Raw genomic sequence first — 25,730 nt, forward strand, 5'->3', positions numbered from 1 at the left:
CCGAAAACATTTAGTTCACCGAGCATCATCGATTCATGTGTGTGTACGTGTGTGTTGTGTGTGTACGTGTGTGTTGTGTGTGTGTTGTGTGTGTACGTGTGAGTTCAGTCTGATGTGTGTCTCAGTGCCCATTAACTGTATCAACATCAATACCTCACACAATAGAAGATGTGTGTGTGTCTCATTATCTCAGGGCATGTGTACATCATTATTCACTATTGCTGTGCAGTCTGAATAAAGTGACTGTTAACCCTTAAAGGTCGTCTCTCCCTCCCCTCCCCTCCCTCTCTCTCTCTCTCTCCCTCTCTCTCTCTCTCTCCCTCCCCCTCTCTCTCTCTCTCTCTCCTCCCCCTCCCCCCTCTCTCTCTCTCTCTCTCTCTCTCTCCCACTCCCTCCCTCCCCTCTCTCTCTCTCTCTCCCTCCCTCCCTCTCTCTCCCTCTGTGGGTCATTAACTCTATGTTAGATACATAAATGCTCCATAATTATGTTTTGTATAAAAAATGAATAGAACTATAAAAGAGAGGAAGATACAGAATATTTTTCTGTCTCTTAATGAAGACGACTTGAAGGCGGGTGAAGGGTTAAAGAGCCCTGCTGCTGTCGCCTAGCAACAGAGTGACACAACATGCTGCTCCTCCCTGAGACATGTGGAGCACGAGGAGCATGTTTTAGAGACATGATGAGGTCAACACTTGATTATGCTAATGAGCTTTTATCTATATTAATAATAACAATATGTCGTAGCCGCCGCTTCACTCAGAGAGGAAGAACATTGAGATGGTTCTGTTCGTCCAATCAGATCTCAGGAGAGCTGAACTCTATGACTGGGAGATGAACACACAGGTGTGTTTCATCTTCGTCTTCACGCCTCATTCATATAGAGATGTTTCACCTGCTGTTCGCCGGCTGTAAAGATCACGTTTCTTTGTTTGCTCCTCTGTGTTTATGAATACATTATTAATAACAACGTGGAGTTTGTATTCATGTTCATCTGGGTAATAAATACCATGCTCATTCATTTACACAGGATACATTTTAAATGACTTTTCAAAGTGGCTTTAAAGTCCAGAACTCTCGTTGTTCAGCTCTGAGGCTCAAAACCAGAACCACGGAGGCTCCGCCCAGCTCTCCTTGGACTGGATCCAGCTCACTGATTGGATGCTGGCAGCCTGTGAGTCAGCAGATGCAGCCCCCTGATTGGACGCTGGCAGCCTGTGAGTCAGCAGATGCAGCCCCCTGATTGGACGCTGGCAGCCGGTTAGAGCCTCGACCAGAGCGTCATGAAAGGAACAGGAGGCGGAGCCTTGACCAGGACTGACGGAGGCCCCGCCCCCCAACACCCTCCTCCTCCTCTTCCTGCATGGAGGCCTGGCTGCATCCCCTCCTCCCCTTTTCCTCCTCCTCCTCCTCCCCCCTCCTCCTTGTCCTCCTCTTCATCCCTCTCCTCCTCCTTTATCCTCCTCCTTCCCCCTCCTCCTCCTCCTCCTCCGTCTGCTCGTCCTCCTCCTTATCCTCATTTCTCCTCCTCCACCTTGCCCCTCCTCCTCTTGCCCCTCCTCCTGCTCCATCTCTCTGGTTAATAGAGGCATGCTTCACTCAGAAGGCCACGTCATCCTGAGGGTGTCATGCCCCCCCGCTGCTCCTCCTGGTGATGGAGCGATGACCTCGTCTCCGTGACCCGGAGGTTCAGCGTGAGTCTGAGCGAGCGTCAGCTGTTCTCTGACAGCTCGTGTGGATGAGAGGCGACGTGATGGTGTGAGGCAGAGTGCATTGTGGGTCGTCTGAACGGGAGCTCACGGAGCCAACCTGAAGCACTTAGAGCAGCTTCTGATTGGCCGCCGGCTGTGGGCTGTGATGCCTCCCCTCCGCCTTTGTGAGCGCTCCCTTGAAATGGAGCGCTCCCTGATGGAGGCGCTAATCCCCCTCAGCCGCTGATGGAGCGCACACACACGGGACACCGCCTAATTGAATTTCCTGGGACACAATGAACACACTCAGGACCGGCGGGGTCCGGCCCTCGCCTCTGATAAGCAAACGACCTCCACGGGATTGAGGTCACGCCTCCGAAAACAAGAGAGCAAAATAAAGTCGAGCTCAGAGGAGCCGATATCGACTGGCCGGGATTGAGAGCAACGATGTTTACCCCGTGTGTGTGAGCCCGTTGGCTCAAGGGGGATTCATCCTACACACACACGTGCTCTCATTATTTTACCTTTTTTTCACCAAGTGCTTCTGTTTTTTTTAACAACTAAATAGGGAGCAAGTGTAAATAATGTGTGTGTGTGCATGTGTGTGTGTGTGCAATGTTCCAAAGCTCAGAAATATGATGTCAGTCGGGTTGTATAATAAAAAATAAACTCCATAATCAATCTCATAATCAGCCTTAAAACTGAGTTCATTCATAAAGATCGCCACCTGGAGGCTGCTGATGACATCATGTTTAATTATCGTTTAGTAACTACTCTTATAGTTCTTCACACCTCGGAGGAACCTGAACTATTAACATCTGTATGATACGAGTCAGACGGGTGTCCGTTTATTGTTATATGAATCAGCTTCAGGAATGTTCCCGTCATCATGAGCGATGTTAATAAAGTTTTGTTGAGCATTGAGCAAACAACAACATCAGTATTACTTGCTGTAACACATAAACATATATATGTATTGATAAATATATGTAAATAAATATATATGTATAAATAAATATAAGTGTATATATATATTTATATAAATACATATAAATATATACATATTTATAAATATATATGTTTATAATAATATGTCCTGTTTTGTTCTCCGTGTGTTGAGATTGTTTGGTCCTCATTAATTGGAGTGAAATTGAAAGTGACTCTCGGGGTGTTGGTGTGTTGTTGGGAGGCGTCAGACACAGGAAGGTAATTATGAGACAGGAAGAGATAAACAGCAATTACCCAGAATGCAGAGCGTCACACTGCTACTCAGGAGCCTCTCTTCAGAATCAGAATCAGGTTTATTGCCAAAGAATGTTTTCACAAACAAACGAGGAATTTTTTTTGGTGGAAGGTGCAACATTTGGACATGACAAACAAACAACAATCAACGCGACGGAAAGACAACAAATAATGTGAGAGTGTTTGGGTGTGTGCTTCAAGTGGTGTGTTTTAGTTAAAGTGCATGTTAAAGTGACGTGTGTGGAGGAGGGAAGAAGAAGGAGGAGGAGGGAGGAAGAGGGAGGAGGAGGAAGAGGAAGGAGCGGGAAGAAGGAGGAGAGAGGAAGGTGGAAGAAGAGGTGGTAGTCCTGGGGGTGACAGTCAGTCAGTCCCGGGGTCCATTCATGAGCCCGACTGCCGACGGGAAAAAGCTTTTGTTGTGGCGGGTGGACTTAGTCATGATGGACCGCAGCCTCCTCCCCGAGGGGAGGGACTCGAACAGGGAGTGTCCAGGGTGGGAGGGGTCAGCGACAATCTTTCTGGCCCGCTTCAGTGACCTGGAAGTGAACAGGACCTGGAGGGAAGGCAGATTGCAGCCGATAACCCTCTCGGCCGAGCGGATGATGCTCTGCAGCCTGCACTTGTCTTTGGCTGTGGCTGCAGGGTGCCAGACGGTGATGGAGGAGCAGATGATGGACTCAACGATGGCCGTGTAGAACTGTACCATCATCTTCCCTGGCAGGTTGAATTTCCTCAGCTGCCTCAGGAAGAACATCCTCTGCTGGGCCTTCTTGGTGATGGAGCCGATGTTCAGCTCCCACTTGAGGTCCTGGGAGATGATGGAGCCCAGGAAGCGGTAGGACTCCACAGCGTCGACGGGGGAGTCACACAGGATGAGAGGGGCGGGTGGGGCTGCATTCCTCCTGAAATCCACAATCATCTCCACTGTCTTCAGAGCGTTGAGCTCCAGGTTGTTCTGGCTGCACCAGGTCACCAGGTGGTCAGTCTCCCACCTGTAGGCGGTCTCGTCCCCACCAGAGATGAGTCCAATGAGGGTGGTGTCATCCGCGAACTTTAGGAGCTTGACGGACTGGTGACTGGAGGTGCAGCTGTTGGTGTACAGGGAGAACAGCAGAGGGGAGAGAACACAGCCTTGGGGGGAACCCGTGCTGGTGGTCCGGGAGCCTGAGACGTGTTTCCCCAGCCTCACGTGCTGCTTCCTGTCGGTCAGGAAGTCTGTGATCCACCTGCAGGTGGAGTCGGGCACGTGCAGCTGGGAGAGCTTGTCCTGCAGCAGGGACGGATGATTGAATTGAAAGCAGAGCTGAAGTCCACAAACAGGATCCTGGCGTAGGTTCCTCGGGAGTCCAGATGCTGGAGGATGTAGTGAAGGGCCATGTTGACTGTGTCGTCTGCAGACCTGTTGGCTCTGTAGGCGAACTGCAGGGGGTCCAGGAGTGGGTCGGTGATGGTCTTGAGGTGTGACAGGACCAAGCGTTCAAAGGACTTCATGACCACAGAGGTCAGGGCGACGGGCCTGTAGTCATTGAGTCCTGTGATCTTGGGTTTTTGGGGACGGGGATGATGGTGGAGGCCTTGAAGCAGGCTGGAACGTGGCATGTCTCCAGGGAGGTGTTGAAGATGTCGGTGAACACCGGAGACAGCTGGTCAGCACAGTGCTTCAGGGTGGAGGGGGAGACGGAGTCCGGGCCCGCTGCTTTGCGGGGGTTCTGCTTTTTAAACAGCCTGTTGACGGCTCTCTCCAGGATGACGAGGGGCGTCGCTGAGTTGATGGAGGGTGCTCCAGAGGTGTGAGCCCCTGATGGGCTGGGGGAGGGTGGGCTGATGGTCTGTGGCTTGTTGATGGGGCTGTGGGGGATGGTCTCAGGACTGCTCCATTGTCTTTCAAAGCGGCAGTAGAACTCATTTAGCTCGTCTGCCAGAAGCACATTGTTCATGGAGTGGGGTGATTTGGGCTTGTAGTTGGTGATCTGCCTGAGCCCTCTCCAGACAGAAGCAGAGTCGTTTGCTGAGAGCTGCTGTTGCAGTTTCTCAGAGTACAGTCGTTTAGCATCTCTCACCGCCTTGCTAAACCTGTATTTGGACTCTGTGTACAGGTCCTTGTCCCCACTCCTGAATGCCTGGTCCTTCTGCAGTCTTAGCTTCCTGAGCTCCGCTGTGAACCAGGGTTTGTCGTTGTTATAACTCACCCTGGAGCTGGATGGAATACAGCTGTCCTCACAGAAGCTGATGTAGGAAGTTACAGCCTCTGTGTACTCATCCAGGCTGTTGGTAGCAGTCCTGAAGACATCCCAGTCAGTACAGTCCAAGCACGCCGTAGATCCTCCAGAGCCTCACTGGTCCACTTCTTGAACTTCCTCACCACAGGTTTGCAGAGCTTTAGTCTCTGCCTGTATGAGGAATCAGATGAACCATGACGTGGTCAGAGTTTCCCAGTGCAGCTCGAGGGACGGCGTGATAGGCCCTGCTGATTGTTGTGTAGCAGTGGTCCAGAATGCTCTTCTCTCTGGTAGGGCATTTAATTAACTGTCTATATTTAGGAGTTCGTGGCTGAGGTTTCCTTTGTTAAAATCCCGAGTACAATAACTAAAGAGTCCGGGAAGGTCCGCCCACACACCGTATCTGTTCGGCGAGGGTCCGCTGTGCCTCTTGCACGTTCCCGCGGCATGTAAACTCCGCCAGGATGAATGAAGCGAACTCACGTGGGGAGTAGAAGGGTTTGCAGTGAATGATAAAAGATTCCAGGTCCGGCGAACAGTGCTGTAGAATCACCGTTACGTCGTTGCACCAGCCGTTGTTGAGGTAAAAGCAGATTCCTCCACCCTTTTTTTTTCCGGAGAGCTCCGTGACCCGGTCCGCTCGGAACAGCTGGAAGCCAGCGAGCTGGAGCGCAGAGTCTGGTATCGAGCCACTAAGCCATGATTCCGTGAAGCACAGGTTGTGTTGTTCATTCTGTACATCTCCATCCTGATCTGTACCTGCAGGGAGGAGGGGGGGGGAGGAGGAGGAGGAAGAGGGAGAGGAGGAGAAGTGGAAAAGGAGGAGGGGGGAAAGAGAAAGAGGAAAATGAGTAGGAGGAAGAGGAGAAGCAGGAGGAGGAAGAAGAGGAGGAGAAAGAGGAAAATGAGTAGGAGGAAGAGGAGAAGCAGGAGGAGGGGGAGGAGGGTTTGCATTCATCACTAAGTGGTCCTCTGAGTGAACGTTGATGTAATAAAGTTAAATTAAAAGCTTCATTTAAATGTGTCTTTAGTTTTAGAGTCTTTAGCATCTCTGAGTCAGAGGAGCGTCATCTAGACTCTGATGGTGATGATGAATGGAGGAGGAGGAGCTTGTTATTAAAACCTTGTTCTTTGGCTGCGTTCTTGAACACACACACACGTTGGTCCTCAGACCTCCAGGAGCCCCACGGGGCCGTGAGCTCCTGGAGGAGCCCCACGGGGCCGTGAGCTCCTGGAGGAGCCCCACGGGGCCGTGAGCTCCTGGAGGAGCCCCACGGGGCCGTGAGCTCCTGGAGGAGCCCCACGGGGCCGTGAGCTCCTGGAGGAGCCCCACGGGGCCGTGAGCTCCTGGAGGAGCCCCACGGGGCCGTGAGCTCCTGGAGGAGCCCCACGGGGCCGTGAGCTCCTGGAGGAGCTTCAGGGCTCGAAGTCATATGGACTGGGAGGCACGTGGACTGCATTGGCAGCTCCTCCTGCCACCTCCTCCTCCTCCTCCCTCCTCCCTTGATGCAGTTTGTCTTGACTTGTTTACATCTCCTCTTGGCTTGATGAATTCTTTCCTCACAAGGCTTCCTGTAACGGTGTGTCGGCCTGATTGGAGCCACTCAGCGAGCCTCAGCCGGGAGCGTGTGTGAGTGTGTGTGTGAGTGTGTGTGTGAGAGTGTGAGTGTGTGTGTCACAAAGAGCTGTTATGCAGATGAAGGCTGAAGATTCAAATGCACACGGCGATGTCAGCGGCGTCGACATGGCGTCCCGCGTGAATGTAAAGTGTTCTGAGTTCAGATAAAAGGTACAACACCTCTCTCTCTCTGGAAGACCTCCAGAGAGAAGATGAGAGGGAGAGAGAGAGCGAGGTGGAAAGAGAGGGAGACAATCTGTTCATCAGAGAGAAGTGAAAGTAGGACACATGGAGGGATCAAGGTCGCAGCTCAATATATAAAACATACCTCTGGATTACTTAAGCCACATCAAAGGTCACAGGAAATGAAATGAGGGATTGCTTCTGGAATACCCAAACCGAGCGGCACGGCCCCGTCTGACGGTTTAGCAACGGATTCAGTCCCAATCTTCTCCCGCTCAGGGCGGCGCTGTCTACTTCCTGAAAAGCAATAAAGTGTCATGATGAGTCCGGGTTGTCGCAGCGAGAGAGGACCCAAATGCCGACATTACTGCACAAACTATTATTTATTTCCAAAAATCACAGACCAGACCAGACCAGACAGGAACGACAAAAACGCAGACCAAACAGTACGAAGCCACACTGGGAATGAGACGAACAGGGTTTACATACACAGGCAGGCGGAGGTGATTGGACAACGGGGAACGAGACACAGGTGAACACAATGAGGGCGGGGCCAGCAATCACACAGAAGGAAACAATCAGGGCCAGGGCAGCCAATCACAGAGAGACGACACAAGGACTTCAAAACAAGACACAAAACGAGACACAAACTCCAGATCATGACATAAAGACGTTTCATCACTTCCAGCAACGCCGCCGAGGAGCTGCTCCATAGATCGAGAACTCCTGATCCCGAGAGGAGCGTCACTGAGGAGAGCGTCTGTTACGCCTCACGCCTCATTCGGTTCACTTTATTTGTGGAGCCCATTCTCACAAATTACTAATTTGGACAGCAGCAAAATAAACAGAATTACATTTTTAAGGAATGACGCTCTAAATCTGAGCCGTCATTCGCTGTCATGCTGCAAGTGAACAACTTCACTGGAAAGATGTAAATGTTTATTATTTTGATCAACACTCTTGTGTCTCATCCATTTGAGTCATTTGGGTTATAAACGGTCTGCTTTGGGATTCTTTGTTGGTTTACATACGACATGTCCTCTCCCTGGACCCTGTGCTCTGCAGCGCTGCCCATCATGCAGGTGACCATCGACATCACGCGGCAGCAGGTGGAGAAGATCTTCGGCCTGGACGAGTTCTGGTGCCAGTGCGTCGCCTGGAGCACCACGGGGACCCAGAAGAGCCAGAAGGCCTACATCCGGATCGCCTGTGAGTAAAAGTGACCGCACACGCTTCCAACACGCTACCTACGCGCTTCCAACGCGCTACCTACGCGCTTCCAACACGCTACCTACGCGCTTCCAACACGCTACCTACACGCTTCCAACACGCTACCTACACGCTGTGATACCTTATCTCTATGGTAGTGATACCTCATCTCTATGGTAGTGATACCTTATCTCTATGGTAGTGATACCTTATCTCTATGGTAGGTGATACCTTATCTCTATGGTAGTAATACCTCATCTCTATGGTAGTGATACCTTATCTCTATGGTAGTGATACCTTATCTCTATGGTAGTGATACCTTATCTCTATGGTAGGTGATACCTTATCTCTATGGTAGTGATACCTTATCTCTATGGTAGTGATACCTTATCTCTATGGTAGTGATACCTCATCTCTATGGGAGGAGATACCTTATCTCTATGGTAGGTGATACCTTATCTCTATGGTAGTGATACCTTATCTCTATGGTAGTGATACCTCATCTCTATGGTAGTGATACCTTATCTCTATGGGAGGAGATACCTTATCTCTATGGTAGGTGATACCTTATCTCTATGGTAGGTGATACCTTATCTCTATGGTAGTGATACCTAATCTCTATGGTAGTGATACCTTATCTCTATGGGAGGAGATACCTTATCTCTATGGTAGGTGATACCTTATCTCTATGGTAGGTGATACCTTATCTCTATGGTAGTGATACCTTATCTCTATGGTAGTGATACCTTATCTCTATGGTAGTGATACCTTATCTCTATGGTAGGAGATACCTTATCTCTATGGTAGTGATACCTTATCTCTATGGGAGGTGATACCTTATCTCTTTGGTAGTGATACCTTATCTCTATGGTAGTGATACCTTATCTCTACGGTAGTGATACCTTATCTCTATGGTAGTGATACCTTATCTCTACGGTAGTGATACCTTATCTCTATGATACCTTATCTCTATGGGAGGAGATACCTTATCTCTATGATACCTTATCTCTATGGGAGGAGATACCTTATCTCTATGATACCTTATCTCTATGATACCTTATCTCTATGATAGTGATACCTTATCTCTATGATACCTTATCTCTATGGGAGGAGATACCTTATCTCTATGATACCTTATCTCTATGATAGTGATACCTTATCTCTATGATAGTGATACCTTATCTCTATGATACCTTATCTCTATGGGAGGAGATGAGCATCACTCCCCTTCGGGTTGGAGGGAGACTTTCATTTAACTACCAGCCAGAGGCCGTTGTGCATTACTGACTTCACCGTTTAGCTAAATCATCTTCCTGAGATTAGAGGGAGGAGTAAATACTCAGCTCTGGTTGGGGGGGGGGGGGGCTGCATCTTGAAGGCAGAACACAGAAACAAGTGGAACACTAGATTTGACTATTCATGAGTATATTTCTCTCTGGGTTCAGAATATCATCTCGATGCCCCTGAAAGTAACTGGAATAGAAACAGATTTGATTCATAACTCTGGGGAGCCGCTCCTCCCTCGCTGCTGCCGCAACGCCTCATGAGGAGAAGACGTTTTACATTCTGAGTATTTAGAGCATTCTGCCTATTAATTCCCACATAAATATAGATTATTGTATTATTGTAGAGCTCCAGACGTTTTGGAAACACACATTCATGATGCAACCTCGTTTGAGAGCTCAGCAGAGTCAGTTAGTCGTGAGATAAAGACGCACGCCTGCTTCAATAGCAATGCGTTGGTGCGCACACACACACACACACACAAACACACACGCACACACACACACACAAACAAACACACACACACACAAACACACACACACACACACACACACACACACAAACACACACGCACACACACACAAACAAACACACACGCACACACACAAACACACACACACACACACACACAAACACACACTCACACACACACACAAACAAACACACACACGGCGAAGCCTTCCAGGACTATCACATCTCGTCTCCTCCAGTCTTTTTGAATCAACTTGAATGAGATGAGATGTGGTGAAGCTTCCTGCCTGTCTTCTCATGCCCCTGCGTGTGATTGGTCGGGAGAGACTCCACATCTGTTGCAGGAAGCCAGCCTCCGCCCCGAGCGCCACGACGCTCTGAGTCCAAACACGAGTGGCCAGCATCCGCCCGCTCTCCTCCCACGGCGGCCTGCGTTGTTTCCACTTGTCAGCCACGCGTTGGCGGGTGTCGCTGGGCGCCGCGCGGCCCGAACACACGGAGGGCACCGAGAGGCCGGAGGGGCCCCGGGGCCCCATGCAGGCAGCGCTACCAGGAGCTCTGGTCCTGTTGTGGTCGGCTGCTCCGTGCAGATGGAAGCTGGAGGCTGGAGAGAGGAGAGTGGGTGGTGTGGGGGGGGGGGGGGGAGTGCAATTGCTTGTTGCTCGATGCCGGACCCTCCGGCGGCAGACGAGCATCTCTGGAGCGGCCGGCCGGTCATCAGCACCATGCTGCCTGCCTGGCTCGGGGGCCAACTCGAGTGCGACATGCTCTGCGAGGCCCGGCGTGACCTTCAACTGAGGAAACATCACCCAGCCAAGTTGTGCGGACAGAAGTGTTCAATGTAGAGCCCTCCATCGCTCACACATCTCCTCATTGGCTGTGTTTCTCTCTCCTCAGACCTGAGGAAGAACTTTGAGGAGGAGCCGCAGGGTCAAGAGGTCGCGTTGGCCCAGGAGGTGCTGCTGCGCTGCCATCCCCCCGAGGGAGTGCCACAAGCTGAGGTGAGACACAGACCCACAAGGTATTTATAGACCCGCGTCTAGCATCCATTGACCCGTTCTTCACCGGGAGAACAAAGAGCCGAGAGCGGCTCGGCCGCTCTGCCGCTCCGCCGGGAGCAGGCGGCCTCACGGATAAATTACACCTCTAATTATTCCCCGTTATTGATTTATTATCCCTCCTACATCTCTAAGAAGCCGTATATCACAGCATCTCGTCACATCACTCAGGATACGCTTGGAGGCTTAAATCCCCGTTTGGCATCTCTAAAGGCCTATCCATAAGTAATGAGCCCATTTGCTTCTCCCTCTCTCTCTCTATCTTGTTCTCTCTCTCCGCCGTCTCTCACACTCTGTTGTTCTGCTCTCTCGGTGGTGTGTGACCAGACGGAGGGCAGCTGTTTCACCTCGTCTGCTGCCTCCTCCCAGTCCCAGATAGGCACTAACCGCTTTAACAACAACACGGGGGGGGGGGGGTCGGCCCGGAGACCACGAGCAGCAGACCGGCCAATCGCAGCGCAGCAGCGTAGGGACAGTGTGTGCAGAGATGGGAAAGGAAGCTGCCGACCGCAGTTCAACAGAAAAGAACATCAGAGCAGAAGTCAACAACGGGGAAAGTAGAGAAGAGGAAGAAAAGCCCAATTATGTGCGGCATCACAACGGCAGTCACACAACAACAAAGCCTCGCGCTGCCGCTCCTCTGGAGACGGCCGAGGTCAAGCGAGAGCAACACAACAAACCAATCTGAGAGAAAGCCTTCAGTTTGGGCTTCGGCAAGAGGGCAAAGAAACCACACGAAGCCCATCAGGTCGTCTCCATGTGAACACGGCTCGCGGCTCAGGCTCACATGTTCTGCTTGTCTGTTCGACTGCGTCCACAACAATAAACTCCTGTTGCTCCTCCCGTCCGTCTGGAGCGGCACCGGGAGATGGTGTCTGTGAGCGCTGACCTCTGGAACGTATTTTCAGGTCGAGTGGCAGAGAAACGAGGATGTGATCAAGCCAGCGAGTGACCCCAATTTTTTCATCACACCTGACTACAATCTTGTCATCAAAAAATCCCGGCTGGCGGACACGGGCAATTACACGTGTGTGGCCAAGAACATCGTCGCTCGCCGGAAAAGCACCTCAGCCACGGTCCTCATCTACGGTAAGTGATACCTTATCTCTATGGTAGTGATACCTTATCTCTATGGGAGGAGATACCTTATCTCTATGGTAGTGATACCTTATCTCTATGGGAGGAGATACCTTATCTCTTTGGTAGTGATACCTTATCTCTATGGTAGTGATACCTTATCTCTATGGTAGTGATACCTTATCTCTATGGGAGGAGATACCTTATCTCTATGGTAGTGATACCTTATCTCTATGGTAGTGATACCTTATCTCTTTGGTAGTGATACCTTATCTCTATGGTAGTGATACCTTATCTCTATGGTAGTGATACCTTATCTCTATGGGAGGAGATACCTTATCTCTTTGGTAGTGATACCTTATCTCTATGGTAGTGATACCTTATCTCTATGGTAGGAGATACCTTATCTCTATGGTAGTGATACCTTATCTCTATGGTAGTGATACCTTATCTCTATGGTAGTGATACCTTATCTCTATGGTAGGAGATACCTTATCTCTATGGTAGTGATACCTTATCTCTTTGGTAGTGATACCTTATCTCTATGGGAGGAGATACCTTATCTCTTTGGTAGTGATACCTTATCTCTATGGTAGTGATACCTTATCTCTACGGTAGTGATACCTTATCTCTATGGTAGTGATACCTTATCTCTATGGTAGTGATACCTTATCTCTATGGGGGGAGATACCTTATCTCTATGGTAGTGATACCTTATCTCTATGGTAGTGATACCTTATCTCTATGGTAGTGATACCTTATCTCTATGGGAGGAGATACCTTATCTCTTTGGTAGTGATACCTTATCTCTATGGTAGTGATACCTTATCTCTATGGTAGTGATACCTTATCTCTATGGGAGGAGATACCTTATCTCTTTGGTAGTAATACCTTATCTCTATGGTAGTGATACCTTATCTCTATGGTAGTGATACCTTATCTCTATGGTAGGTGATACCTTATCTCTATGGGAGGAGATACCTTATCTCTTTGGTAGTGATACCTTATCTCTATGGTAGTGATACCTTATCTCTATGGTAGTGATACCTTATCTCTATGGTAGTGATACCTCATCTCTATGGGAGGAGATACCTTATCTCTATGGTAGTGATACCTTATCTCTATGGTAGTGATACCTTATCTCTATGGTAGGAGATACCTTATCTCTATGGTAGTGATACCTTATCTCTATGGTAGTGATACCTTATCTCTATGGTAGTGATACCTTATCTCTATGGGAGGAGATACCTTATCTCTATGGTAGTGATACCTTATCTCTATGGTAGTGTTACCTTATCTCTATGGGAGGAGATACCTTATCTCTATGGTAGTGATACCTTATCTCTATGGTAGTGTTACCTTATCTCTATGGTAGTGATACCTTAACTCTATGGTAGTGATACCTTATCTCTATGGGAGGAGATACCTTATCTCTACGGTAGTGTTACCTTATCTCTACGGTAGTGATACCTTATCTCTACGGTAGTGATACCTTATCTCTACGGTAGTGATACCTTATCTCTATGGGAGGAGATACCTTATCTCTACGGGAGGATACCTTATCTCTACAGTAGTGATACCTTATCTCTATGGGAGTGATACCTTATCTCTATGGTAGTGATACCTTATCTCTAGGGTAGTGATACCTTATCTCGATGGTAGGTGATAACTTCTGTTAACCGGTGTCATGAAGGGAAACGAGAGGTCAGAGGTCAAATGATCGCCAGCTCCTAAATATACAAAATCCTTTTAAGAACTGCTTTTGTGAATCATCTGTTTTCTGGCACGTTGCTTTCGTTATTCCACAGGATTCTCTGGCGCTGAAGTAACCTTGGTGAACACAATGCAGCATATGACACATTGACAACGTGTCAGCTCTATTTCTCAGCGAACAACGAATTGCACTATCATTAATAACTGCAGAAAGATACAGTGGTGTATCTGCACATTAATTAGCACAACTTAAAATGTTTCTGGCAGTCGTTCTGCCAAAAGCTGGCAGCCTCCCATCTTCCCGCTGCCATCTTCCTCGTTCTCTGTAGTGGATCCAATACGGGACGAGAAATTGAATTAACAGCAAACTGTAAATAATGACTTGGCTTGATAAGCGCACTAGTCTTTATTAGAATTCATAAAAACAGCATATTTTCCATCACATAGGGTTCTTCAGGGACTGGCACGGCTACAGTCTTGCATACGTTACAACAGCCAGCCGTAATGCTCAGCGACATCGGGGGGGGGGCGCTCATGAAGCTCTGTGCATATGAAACATGTCACAACTGGCAGGTCTCACAAGGTCTGAGTTGAGGCTGCCAGGAGCTTCTGACTCCATGAGCTGTAAAGACGAGAACTCTTGTATATTATCTAACACGAGCCATATGCCACACATATACCTCGCTATGTAGGACGTAGTACCAATATAGAGCACTATGTAGGACGTAGCACCAATATAGAGCACTATGTAGGACGTAGCACCAATATAGAGCACTATGTAGCATATAGCACCAATATAGAGCACTATGTAGGACATAGCACCAATATAGAGCACTATGTAGCATATAGCACCAATATAGAGCACTGTGTAGGACATAGCACCAATATAGAGCACTATGTAGGACATAGCACCAATATAGAGCACTATGTAGCATATAGCACCAATATAGAGCACTATGTAGCACATAGCACCAATATAGAGCACTATGTAGCATATAGCACCAATATAGAGCACTATGTAGGACGTAGCACCAATATAGAGCACTATGTAGCATATAGCACCAATATAGAGCACTATGTAGGACATAGCACCAATATAGAGCACTGTGTAGCATATAGCACCAATATAGAGCACTGTGTAGGACATAGCACCAATATAGAGCACTATGTAGGACATAGCACCAATATAGAGCACTATGTAGCATATAGCACCAATATAGAGCACTATGTAGCACATAGCACCAATATAGAGCACTATGTAGCATATAGCACCAATATAGAGCACTATGTAGCACATAGCACCAATATAGAGCACTATGTAGCATATAGCACCAATATAGAGCACTATGTAGTACATAGCACCAATATAGAGCACTATGTAGCATATAGCACCAATATAGAGCACTATGTAGCACATAGCACCAATATAGAGCACTATGTAGCATATAGCACCAATATAGAGTACTATGTAGGACATAGCACCAATATAGAGCACTATGTAGCATATAGCACCAATATAGAGCACTATGTAGCATATAGCACCAATATAGAGCACTATGTAGGACATAGCACCAATATAGAGCACTATGTAGCATATAGCACCAATATAGAGCACTGTGTAGGACATAGCACCAATATAGAGCACTGTGTAGGACATAGCACCAATATACCTAAAAGTATTTCAATGTTTTTGTACACAATCTACTCAGTATTTATCTAATACAATATCTCTTAGGAGACTCTGGATATTGTGATGAGGGTGGTGCATTCTGAAGAGCAGACATATCCCTTCTGGTCTTAAAGGAAGTTATTTGATCAAAATGTATTATTACCTTGAGCAGTTCTCACATTCAGATCGGAGCTACTTGAGTTATGATTGAATTCCGTTTGCTCTTCAGATTGCTTTTCCTGGGGAGCACAGACGCTCCCAACTGAATCTTCAGTGACTTTGAGTGGACGCTGAATTCAATTCAGAAAACATCAGCGCAGTGGAAGCGGAGGGTCAGATGGCTTCAGCTGCTTTTGGGATTTAGGAAACCAAATGTTCCACCAATATGTGTTGATGCACTACAGATGAGCCGGATGAAAACACCGGGATGCTGCTTTTAATTTGACTTTGTTTAGAAACATGAAATGATCAGATCTCTATTGAGCAATGAAGACAGAGCGACAGTCGCCTCCTCTGAGTGACCGAGCGTCTCTGTCGGGGTTCCAACATGCAGGCGGCGCCGTTGAGTCGAGCGTGATGGTGCGTTCACACCGGACGCGTCGGGCGCAGCAGTCTCGACGCGCGTCGAAACAAAGTGTGTTCAGACGCGTCGCGACCGCAGAGGACTTCCACTTGTTCGTGGACCGAGCTGCTCTCCCACTGCGCTGCTCTCTCTCTCTTCTCTCTTTGATACGTCTCTGAGACTTTTCCACCTCCGGCGGCAGATCTCCTGCCATGAAACACATCTGCTGGCGGTTGGTTCAGAGTAAAGTACAACAAATAGCTTCTCCGACCTTCTTCCACGCTTCATCTTTATAGCGACGGTTTCGGTAAGCATAAAGAGTCGTGTCATAAAGTTCGGGGTGCCCACAGACAGCGACAATAATCTTTTCCTCCATTTTTTCAACCGGCAGGCCGATGACCAGCGGAGCTGCTCAACGCTGATTGGCTGACGCAACTATGACTCACGCGTTTTTGCTGCCGGAGTTGGGAAATTTCAACTCGCGCGTCGACGAGCTGCGTCTGTTCGCTGTTCGCCCCGCGGCAAACGCTCTGTTCTGCTGCTTCAAACGCGTCTGACGCGCTGCTCGCTGGGAAACACGCAGCTTCTACGCAGCTGTGCATTGACTTTGCATGTAATCTCGACGCGTCCGGTGTGAACACACCATGAGGCGTGTGCTCAGTGGGAACGCGTTCAGATGAGATGTGTTAATGTGCAGCGCGCAGTCAAAGCACACATTATCATGCGCTCCTCGAGCCTCCGGCGGAAACATAAAGAGCCCAATTATTCCGGCTGTTGATTGTAATAGATTAGCTTGTTGTGGAGAGGCGCGAGCGCTCGGCGCCTCGACGTTTGTCTGCTTCAAAACGACGACACGTCAACTAACTGCTCCTTCAGTTCATTCCTCACACGTGTCGTAACGTCGCCGTGGCGCTCGAGGCTCACAGCGCGTGTGACAAGAGGAGCAATGCAGCGCTAGCTGGCGCTAGCATTGCCTGTAGCCAGAAGAGCTGCTACCTGTCAGCGGCTCACAGGGCAGAGACAACGAGCCGAGCGAGGAGGAGGAGGAGGAGGAGGAGGAGGAGGAGGAGGAGGAGGAGGAGAGGTGACGGCTGCCTCTATCGACACAAATAGGAGGATTCAGGAGAGGGGAGGAGAGAGGAGGGAGGAGGAGGGGAGAAGGAGGAGGAGGAGGAGGAGGAGGAGGAGGAGAGGAGGAGGTGGAGGAGGGGAGAGAGACGGAGAGGAGGAGGAGGAGGAGGAGGAGAAGGAGGAGGAGGAGGAGGGGGAGAAGGAGAGGAGGAGGAGAGGAGGAGAGGAGAAGGAGGGGAGGAGGAGGAGGAGGGGAGAAGGAGAGGAGGAGGAGGAGAAGGAGGGAGGAGGAGAAGGAGGAGAGGAGGAGGAGAAGGAGGGGAGGAGGAGGAGAGGAGGGGGAGGAGGAGAGGAGAATGAGGGGAGGAGGAGGAGGGGAGGAGGGGGAGAAGGAGGGGAGGAGGAGAAGGAGGGGAGGAGAAGGAGGGGAGGAGGAGAAGGAGGAGAGGAGGAGAAGGAGGGGAGGAGGAGGAGGAGAGCGGCAGTCGATGCATCAGGAAGGCGTGCGTCTCGACGCGGCGGCGTCCAGATTAGAAGCTCACTGATTACCCACAATGCCGTTCTCCACCGCGCACAGAGAGCCGAAGACACGTGGTCAGGGGCAGGGATGGATTAACCAACGGGCCTACCGGGCCCAGGCCCAGGGGCCCATGAGCTCAGGGGGCCCCTGGGCCTGGGCCTCCTCGCGTGACGTCGCTGTTATTAACATTGTATTGATATGAATATGATGATATGACACGATGCGCCGTAGCCGGTATATGCTAGGCTTAAGTCATCCATGTCAGTAACAAGGCCCCAATAGTCCTACTGAGGGATGGATTACCGAACGAGCCTACCGGCACCAGGGGCCCATGAGCTCAGGGGGCCCCTAAGCCAGAGCCTCTGCGTAAAGTAGCTGTTATTAACTTTGTATTGATATGATGATATGACACGATGCGCCATAGCCGGTATATGCTAGGCTTAAGTCATTCATGTCATGGTCATATAATTTGCGTGATGTTGTCTGCTCAGCTCCGGTATCGTTGTTCCATACGGACTGTTTTGTTAGCGATGTAAAAAAAAAATATATATATATTTTTTTTAAATACACTTTTTTTTTTTTGCGGGTGTGGGGGGGGGGGGCCCTTGACACGTCCAGGCCCAGGGGCCCGTGGTTTCTTAATCCGTCCATGGGTCAGGGGCTCGGTTCCCTCCTGAGCGAGGTCAACACGTCCAGCTGCTCCTCAGACCGGCTGCAGCCATCTTGTCTTCACCACGGCGTGACGCCTCCGTGGAGCGACACAGCTCTGGTTCTCCCTGGTGCATGTTGGGTAATCCTGGCTGCTCTGTCGCTCCCTCTCCCTCCCTCCTCCCTCCCTCCCTCCCCTCTCCTCCCTCCCCTCTCCTCCTCCCTTCCTCCCTCCCCTCTCCTCCCTCCCCTCCCTCCTCCCTCCCCCCTCCCCTCCCTCCCCTCCTCCCTGCTCCCTCCTCCTCCTCCTCCTCCTCCCTCCCTCCCTCCCTCCTCCTCCTCCTCCCTCCTCCCTCCTCCTCCTCCCTCCCTCCTCCCTCCCTCCTCCTCCTCCCTCCCTCCCTCCCTCCTCCTCCCTCCCCTCCTCTCCTCCCTCCCTCCTCCCCCTCTCCCTCCCTCCCCTCCCTCCTCCCTCCCTCCTCTCTCCCTCCTCCTCCCTCCTCTCCCTCATTCCCTCCCCCCCCTCCCTCCCTCCCTCCCCATCCTCCCTCATCCCCCCCTCCTCCTTCCCTCTCCCCCTCCTCCTCCCTCCCTCCTCATCCTCCCTCCTCCCATCCTCCTCCTCCCCTCTCCTCCTCCCCCTCCCTCCCTCTCCCTCCCTCCCTCCTCCCTCCTCCTATCCTCCCTCCTCCCTCCCTCCCTCCCTCCCTCCTTCCTCCCCTCCCTCCCTCCTCCCTCCCTCCCTCCCTCCTCCTCCCTCCCTCCCTCCTCTCCTCCCTCCCTCCTCCCTCCCCTCCCACTCCTCCCTCCCCTCCCTCCCTGCTCCCTCACCTCCCTCCCCCCTCCCTCCCTCCCTTCCTCCCTCCCTCCTCCCCCCTCTCTCCCTCCCCCTCTCCCTCCTCCCTCCCCCACCTTTCCCCCGGCGCCGCTCGCCAGTCGACGGCGGCTGGTCCACGTGGAGCACGTGGTCGTCCTGCAGCGCCGTGTGTGGGCGTGGCTGGCAGAAGAGGAGTCGGAGCTGCACCAACCCCACGCCGCTGAACGGAGGCACTTCCTGTGAGGGGCAGAGCGTCCAGAGCAGCGTCTGTGTGGCCACCTGTCCAGGTAACTCCCAGGCGCTCGGCTCGCTGTGGCTTCCCCTTTTGCATTTCTTTGCATCTAGAAGTCATCAATACATCTTTTATTTGGCTGCCTTTTGTCCCGCTTCCCTCAGACGTGCTTCTGTGTTTTCTTGCCATCGGAGCCTCAGGCTGCGATGGCAGAGTCCATTAGTCCTCGCCGCCCGGCCTCGTCCTGGAAGTGATTCATTGTTCGCGTATCTCTTCCTCCGGTGCATTTGTTGTTCTCTGCTGCTCGAGCTATGCAGTAAATCTGGGCGATAAAAAGCTGAATGATGGCGGCGGGCGAGCCGTGTTTACGTGAGAGGAGCTGAGGGCGTCTCCTCCCCAGTGAGAGGCCGAGCGTCCTGAGCAACGATATCGACCTCAGCAGCCGGAGATGGAAGTCAAGCCGCTTCATCTGCAGTCCCACGTTGGGGGGGGGGGGGGAACACAGAGTGACAGAGACGTTGAGCTGCAGGTCGTCTGTGGGAATACTCAGCGGAGGGGAATGTCACTCGAGGTTCTTCCTGCTGCATCGGGGCGTCCGGTTACACGCCTGCATGTAAAGACATCAGCACACGTCAGGCCTCGGTGTGAGTAACGTCACCGCAGGAGGAAGACGAAGGAAACACATCGACGTCCATCAGGACGAGGCCGGGTCTGGGGAGGCTCCACGGGGCCTGACCTCCACGGGGCCTGACCTCCACGGGGCCTGACCTCCACGGGGCCTGAGGAGAAAGGGTGTAATGTCACCCGTTGAGGCGCTGCCTCGTGCTCTGTGAACAAAGCCGGCTCAGACTTTGAGAAACTCGATGAGACGCGACCCCCATCGGTCCTGTTGTCTGGCAACAGAGTCGCCTCCTCTCCTCTCGGGGAGCTTCCTGAGGCGCCGGTGGCGGAGAGCCTCGGGGGAGAGCTGTGTGTCTTAGTGGGGGAACAGGGAGGAGTCTTCGAGGACGATGTTCCTCTCCTCCTCCTCCCAGCGAGCGGAGGAGGAGGAGGAGGAGGAGCGTCTCACGTTCATCAGGAAGTCATTCTCTGTTCCGTCGCTCTCGTCCGCCTGAGCGATCAGCCAGGGGCCCGGAGGGCCGCTCAGCGCCAAACAAGGACCACCAACAGACTGGTTCTCTGGGCCAAAGAGGCCTGAGCTGTGTCAGCATCCCACACACACACACACACCCTCACACACACACACACACACACACCCACACACACACACACACACACCACACACACACACACACACACACACACACACTCACACACACACACACACACACACACACACACACACACACACACACTCACACACACACACACACCACACACTCACACACACACACACACCTCACACACACACACACACACCATCACACACACACACACACCACACACACACACACACTCACACACACACACCTCACACTCACACACCTCACACACACCCTCACACACACCCTCACACACACACACACACACACACACACACACACACACCCTCACACACACTCACACCCTCACACACACACACACATCCTCTAGCCGTCCTCTGTGGACACAGACCTCCATGCAGACCTCATCAGGGTCTAATTCTCACACCTGAGCCTCGGCTTCCAACTGGCTGTGAAACTCAATAATCTCACCGCTCGGTATAGTTATGCAATCATAGAAATTCCACCTGACCCCCCCCCCCCCCCCCCCATTAGCCAGAGTCTCTGACCTGCTCTCTGGTCGTGCCCCCTGCTCTATTTACTGCCAGGATTAATGAGCGCTAAGGTTTTCCTGCCCTGAGGTCAGTCAGGAGGAGGGTTACTGTGTGTGTGTGTGTGTGTGTGTGTGTGTGTGTGTGTGTGTGTGTGTGTGTGTGTGTGTGTGTGTGTGTGTGTGTGTGTGTGTGTGTGTGTGTGTGTGTGTGTGTGTGTGTGTGTTGCTCTGGTGATTCTCGGCTACCCTTCACCTCTACATCTGGGAGAGAGCGTTTCCCCATGAGAGCTCATTACTGCTCCTTCCCCCATTAGCCCCGTGGTAACCTTCCCCAGGCCGGGCGCCGTGTCACTCTCAGTATCACTCCACCCCCCACACACACACACACACACACGAGGCCACGCGACCCCCACCTTTGTGAGCGCTCTCCCTCTCGCTGCAGTGCAGCTCCTGATGTTTCTTACAAAGAACAATTACCGGCCCATTTTCACCCGTTTCATTGTGTTTGTGTTCCAGGTGTAAAGCACCTCCACCTGGATTATGTCTCCATTTAAATGCATCAGCTGCAGTAACGACGTCTCACAAACAACACGACACACGGCGGCCCGGTTCACACACGGGAACTATCATTGGGTTAGCTTTAGGTCACAGCACCATGTAGCACTGAGTTAGCTTTAGGCTACAGCACCATGTAGCATTGGGGTTAGCTTTAGGCTGCAGCACCATGTAGCACTGAGTTAGCTTTAGGCTACAGCACCATGTAGCACTGAGTTAGCTTTAGGCTACAGCACCATGTAGCATTGGGGTTAGCTTTAGGCTGCAGCACCATGTAGCACTGAGTTAGCTTTAGGTCACAGCACCATGTAGCACTGAGTTAGCTTTAGGCTACAGCACCATGTAGCATTGGGGTTAGCTTTAGGCTGCAGCACCATGTAGCACTGAGTTAGCTTTAGGTCACAGCACCATGTAGCACTGAGTTAGCGTTAGGTCACAGCACCATGTAGCACTGAGTTAGCTTTAGGCTACAGCACCATGTAGCACTGGGGTTAGCTTTAGGCTACAGCACCATGTAGCACTGAGTTAGCTTTAGGCTATAGCACCATGTAGCATTGGGGTTAGCTTTAGGCTACAGCACCATGTAGCACTGAGTTAGCTTTAGTCTGCAGCACCATGTAGCACTGAGTTAGCTTTAGTCTGCAGCACCATGTAGCACTGAGTTATATTTAGGCTGCAGCACCATGTAGCACTGAGTTAGCTTTAGGTCACAACACCATGTAGCACTGAGTTAGCTTTAGGCTACAGCACCATGTAGCATTGGGTTAACTTTAGGCTACAGCACCATGTTGCATTGGGTTAGCTTTAGGCTGCAGCACCATGTAGCACTGAGTTAGCTTTAGGTCACAGCACCATGTAGCACTGAGTTAGCGTTAGGTCACAGCACCATGTAGCACTGAGTTAGCTTTAGGCTACAGCACCATGTAGCACTGGGGTTAGCTTTAGGCTACAGCACCATGTAGCACTGAGTTAGCTTTAGGCTATAGCACCATGTAGCATTGGGGTTAGCTTTAGGCTACAGCACCATGTAGCACTGAGTTAGCTTTAGTCTGCAGCACCATGTAGCACTGAGTTAGCTTTAGTCTGCAGCACCATGTAGCACTGAGTTATATTTAGGCTGCAGCACCATGTAGCACTGAGTTAGCTTTAGGCTGCAGCACCATGTAGCACTGAGTTAGCTTTAGGTCACAACACCATGTAGCACTGAGTTAGCTTTAGGCTACAGCACCATGTAGCATTGGGTTAACTTTAGGCTACAGCACCATGTAGCATTGGGTTAGCTTTAGGCTGCAGCACCATGTAGCATTGGGTTAGCTTTAGGCTACAGCACCATGTAGCATTGGGTTAGCTTTAGGCTGCAGCACCATGTAGCATTGGGTTAGCTTTAGGCTACAGCACCATGTAGCACTGAGTTAGCTTTAGGCTACAGCACCATGTAGCATTGGGTTAGCTTTAGGCTACAGCACCATGTAGCATTGGGTTAGCTTTAGGCTGCAGCACCATGTAGCATTGGGTTAGCTTTAGGCTACAGCACCATGTAGCACTGAGTTAGCTTTAGGCTACAGCACCATGTAGCACTGAGTTAGCTTTAGGCTACAGCACCATGTAGCATTGGGTTAGCTTTAGGCTACAGCACCATGTAGCATTGGGTTAGCTTTAGGCTGCAGCACCATGTAGCATTGGGTTAGCTTTAGGCTACAGCACCATGTAGCACTGAGTTAGCTTTAGGCTACAGCACCATGTAGCATTGGGTTAGCTTTAGGCTGCAGCACCATGTAGCATTGGGTTAGCTTTAGGCTACAGCACCATGTAGCACTGAGTTAGCTTTAGGCTACAGCACCATGTAGCATTGGGGGTTAGCTTTAGGCTGCAGCACCATGTAGCATTGGGTTAGCTTTAGGCTACAGCACCATGTAGCACTGAGTTAGCTTTAGGCTACAGCACCATGTAGCATTGGGTTAGCTTTAGTTGCATCTGATTTCCATGTTAGAAATAAACAAAGAAAGCCGATAGCGACAACATGGCTCCCCTCAGTGTGTGTGTGTGTGTGCTCGTGGATGTGTGTGTGTGTGTGCTCATGGATGTGTGTGTGTGCTCATGGATGTGTGTGTGTGCTCATGGATGTGTGTGTGTGCTCATGGATGTGTGTGTGCTCCTGGATGTGAGTGTGTGTGCTCTGGATGTGTGTGTGTGCTCCTGGATGTGTGTGTGTGCTCCTGGATGTGTGTGTGTGTGCTCCTGGATGTGTGTGTGTGCTCCTGGATGTGTGTGTGTGCTCCTGGATGTGTGTGTGCTCCTGGATGTGTGTGTGCTCTGGATGTGTGTGTGCTCTGGATGTGTGTGTGCTCATGGATGTGTGTGTGCTCCTGGATGTGTGTGTGCTCCTGGATGTGTGTGTGCTCCTGGATGTGTGTGTGTGTGTGCTCCTGGATGTGTGTGTGTGCTCATGGATGTGTGTGTGTGCTCATGGATGTGTGTGTGTGCTCGTGGATGTGTGTGTGTGGATGTGTGTGTGTGCTCATGGATGTGTGTGTGCTCATGGATGTGTGTGTGTGCTCCTGGATGTGTGTGTGTGTGCTCTGGATGTGTGTGTGTCGTAGATGTGTGTGTGCTCATGGATGTGTGTGCTCGTGGATGTGTGTGTGTGTCATGGATGTGTGTGTGCTCCTGGATGTGTGTGTGTGTGTGTGCTCCTAGATGTGTGTGTGCTCCTAGATGTGTGTGTGCTCCTGGATGTGTGTGTGTGCTCTGGATGTGTGTGTGCTCATGTGTGTGTGTGCTCTGGATGTGTGTGTGCTCCTAGATGTGTGTGTGTGCTCGTGGATGTGTGTGTGTGCTCCTGGATGTGTGTGTGCTCATAGATGTGTGTGTGTGCTCCTAGATGTGTGTGTGCTCTAGATGTGTGTGTGTGCTCTGGATGTGTGTGTGCTCGTGGATGTGTGCTCATGGATGTGTGTGTGCTCATGGATGTGTGTGTGTGTGCTCCTGGATGTGTGTGTGTGCTCGTGGATGTGTGTGTGTGCTCATGGATGTGTGTGTGTGCTCCTGGATGTGTGTGTGTGCTCCTGGATGTGTGTGTGTGTGCTCCTGGATGTGTGTGTGTGCTCATGGATGTGTGTGTGTGCTCCTGGATGTGTGTGTGCTCCTGGATGTGTGTGTGTGCTCCTGGATGTGTGTGTGTGCTCGTGGATGTGTGTGTGTGCTCCTGGATGTGTGTGTGTGCTCCTGGATGTGTGTGTGTGTGTGTGCTCGTGGATGTGTGTGTGCTCGTGGATGTGTGTGTGCTCATGGATGTGTGTGTGTGCTCGTGTGTGTGTGCTCATGGATGTGTGTGCTCATGGATGTGTGTGTGCTCCTGGATGTGTGTGTGCTCTGGATGTGTGTGTGTGCTCATGGATGTGTGTGTGTGTGATGTGTGTGCTCATGGATGTGTGTGTGTGCTCCTGGATGTGTGTGTGTGCTCCTGGATGTGAGTGTGTGTGTGTGCTCCTGGATGTGAGTGTGTGCTCCTGGATGGGTGTGTGTGCGCTCCTGGATGTGAGTGTGTGCTCATGGATGTGTGTGTGCTCATGGATGTGTGTGTGCTCTGGATGTGTGTGTGCTCATGGATGTGTGTGTGCTCATGGATGTGTGTGTGTGCTCCTGGATGTGAGTGTGTGCTCATGGATGTGTGTGTGTGCTCATGGATGTGAGTGTGTGCTCCTGGATGTGTGTGTGTGCTCCTGGATGTGTGTGTGTGCTCATGGATGTGTGTGTGTGCTCGTGGATGTGTGTGTGTGCTCATGGATGTGTGTGTGTGCTCCTGGATGTGAGTGTGTGCTCATGGATGTGTGTGTGTGCTCGTGGATGTGTGTGTGCTCCTGGATGTGTGTGTGTGCTCGTGGATGTGTGTGTGTGCTCCTGGATGTGTGTGTGCTCATGGATGTGTGTGTGCTCCTGGATGTGTGTGTGTGTGTGTGCTCCTGGATGTGAGTGTGTGCTCATGGATGTGTGTGTGTGCTCCTGGATGTGTGTGTGTGCTCATGGATGTGTGTGTGTGCTCCTGGATGTGAGTGTGTGCTCATGGATGTGTGTGTGTGCTCGTGGATTTGCATGTCTTACCTACCAGGTTTCCATTTCAGGATTTGCACAGGATGGC

At 51.0% G+C, this 25,730-nt stretch overlaps 1 protein-coding gene across 1 annotated transcript in view; it reads left to right on the forward strand.

Annotated features, from left to right (window-relative positions):
- Nucleotides 1-25,730, forward strand: part of unc5a (unc-5 netrin receptor A) — a 75,558-nt gene that overhangs the window by 17,703 nt on the left and 32,125 nt on the right. Inside the window, exons 2-4 of the mRNA XM_056438762.1 lie at nucleotides 8,017-8,160; nucleotides 10,813-10,916; nucleotides 11,882-12,062. Of these exons, the coding sequence (XP_056294737.1) occupies nucleotides 8,017-8,160; nucleotides 10,813-10,916; nucleotides 11,882-12,062 (429 nt within the window). The remainder of the gene's footprint in view (nucleotides 1-8,016; nucleotides 8,161-10,812; nucleotides 10,917-11,881; nucleotides 12,063-25,730) is intronic.

Source organism: Pseudoliparis swirei, chromosome 19 (assembly GCF_029220125.1).
Source record: "Pseudoliparis swirei isolate HS2019 ecotype Mariana Trench chromosome 19, NWPU_hadal_v1, whole genome shotgun sequence".
NCBI lineage: Eukaryota > Metazoa > Chordata > Actinopteri > Perciformes > Liparidae > Pseudoliparis > Pseudoliparis swirei.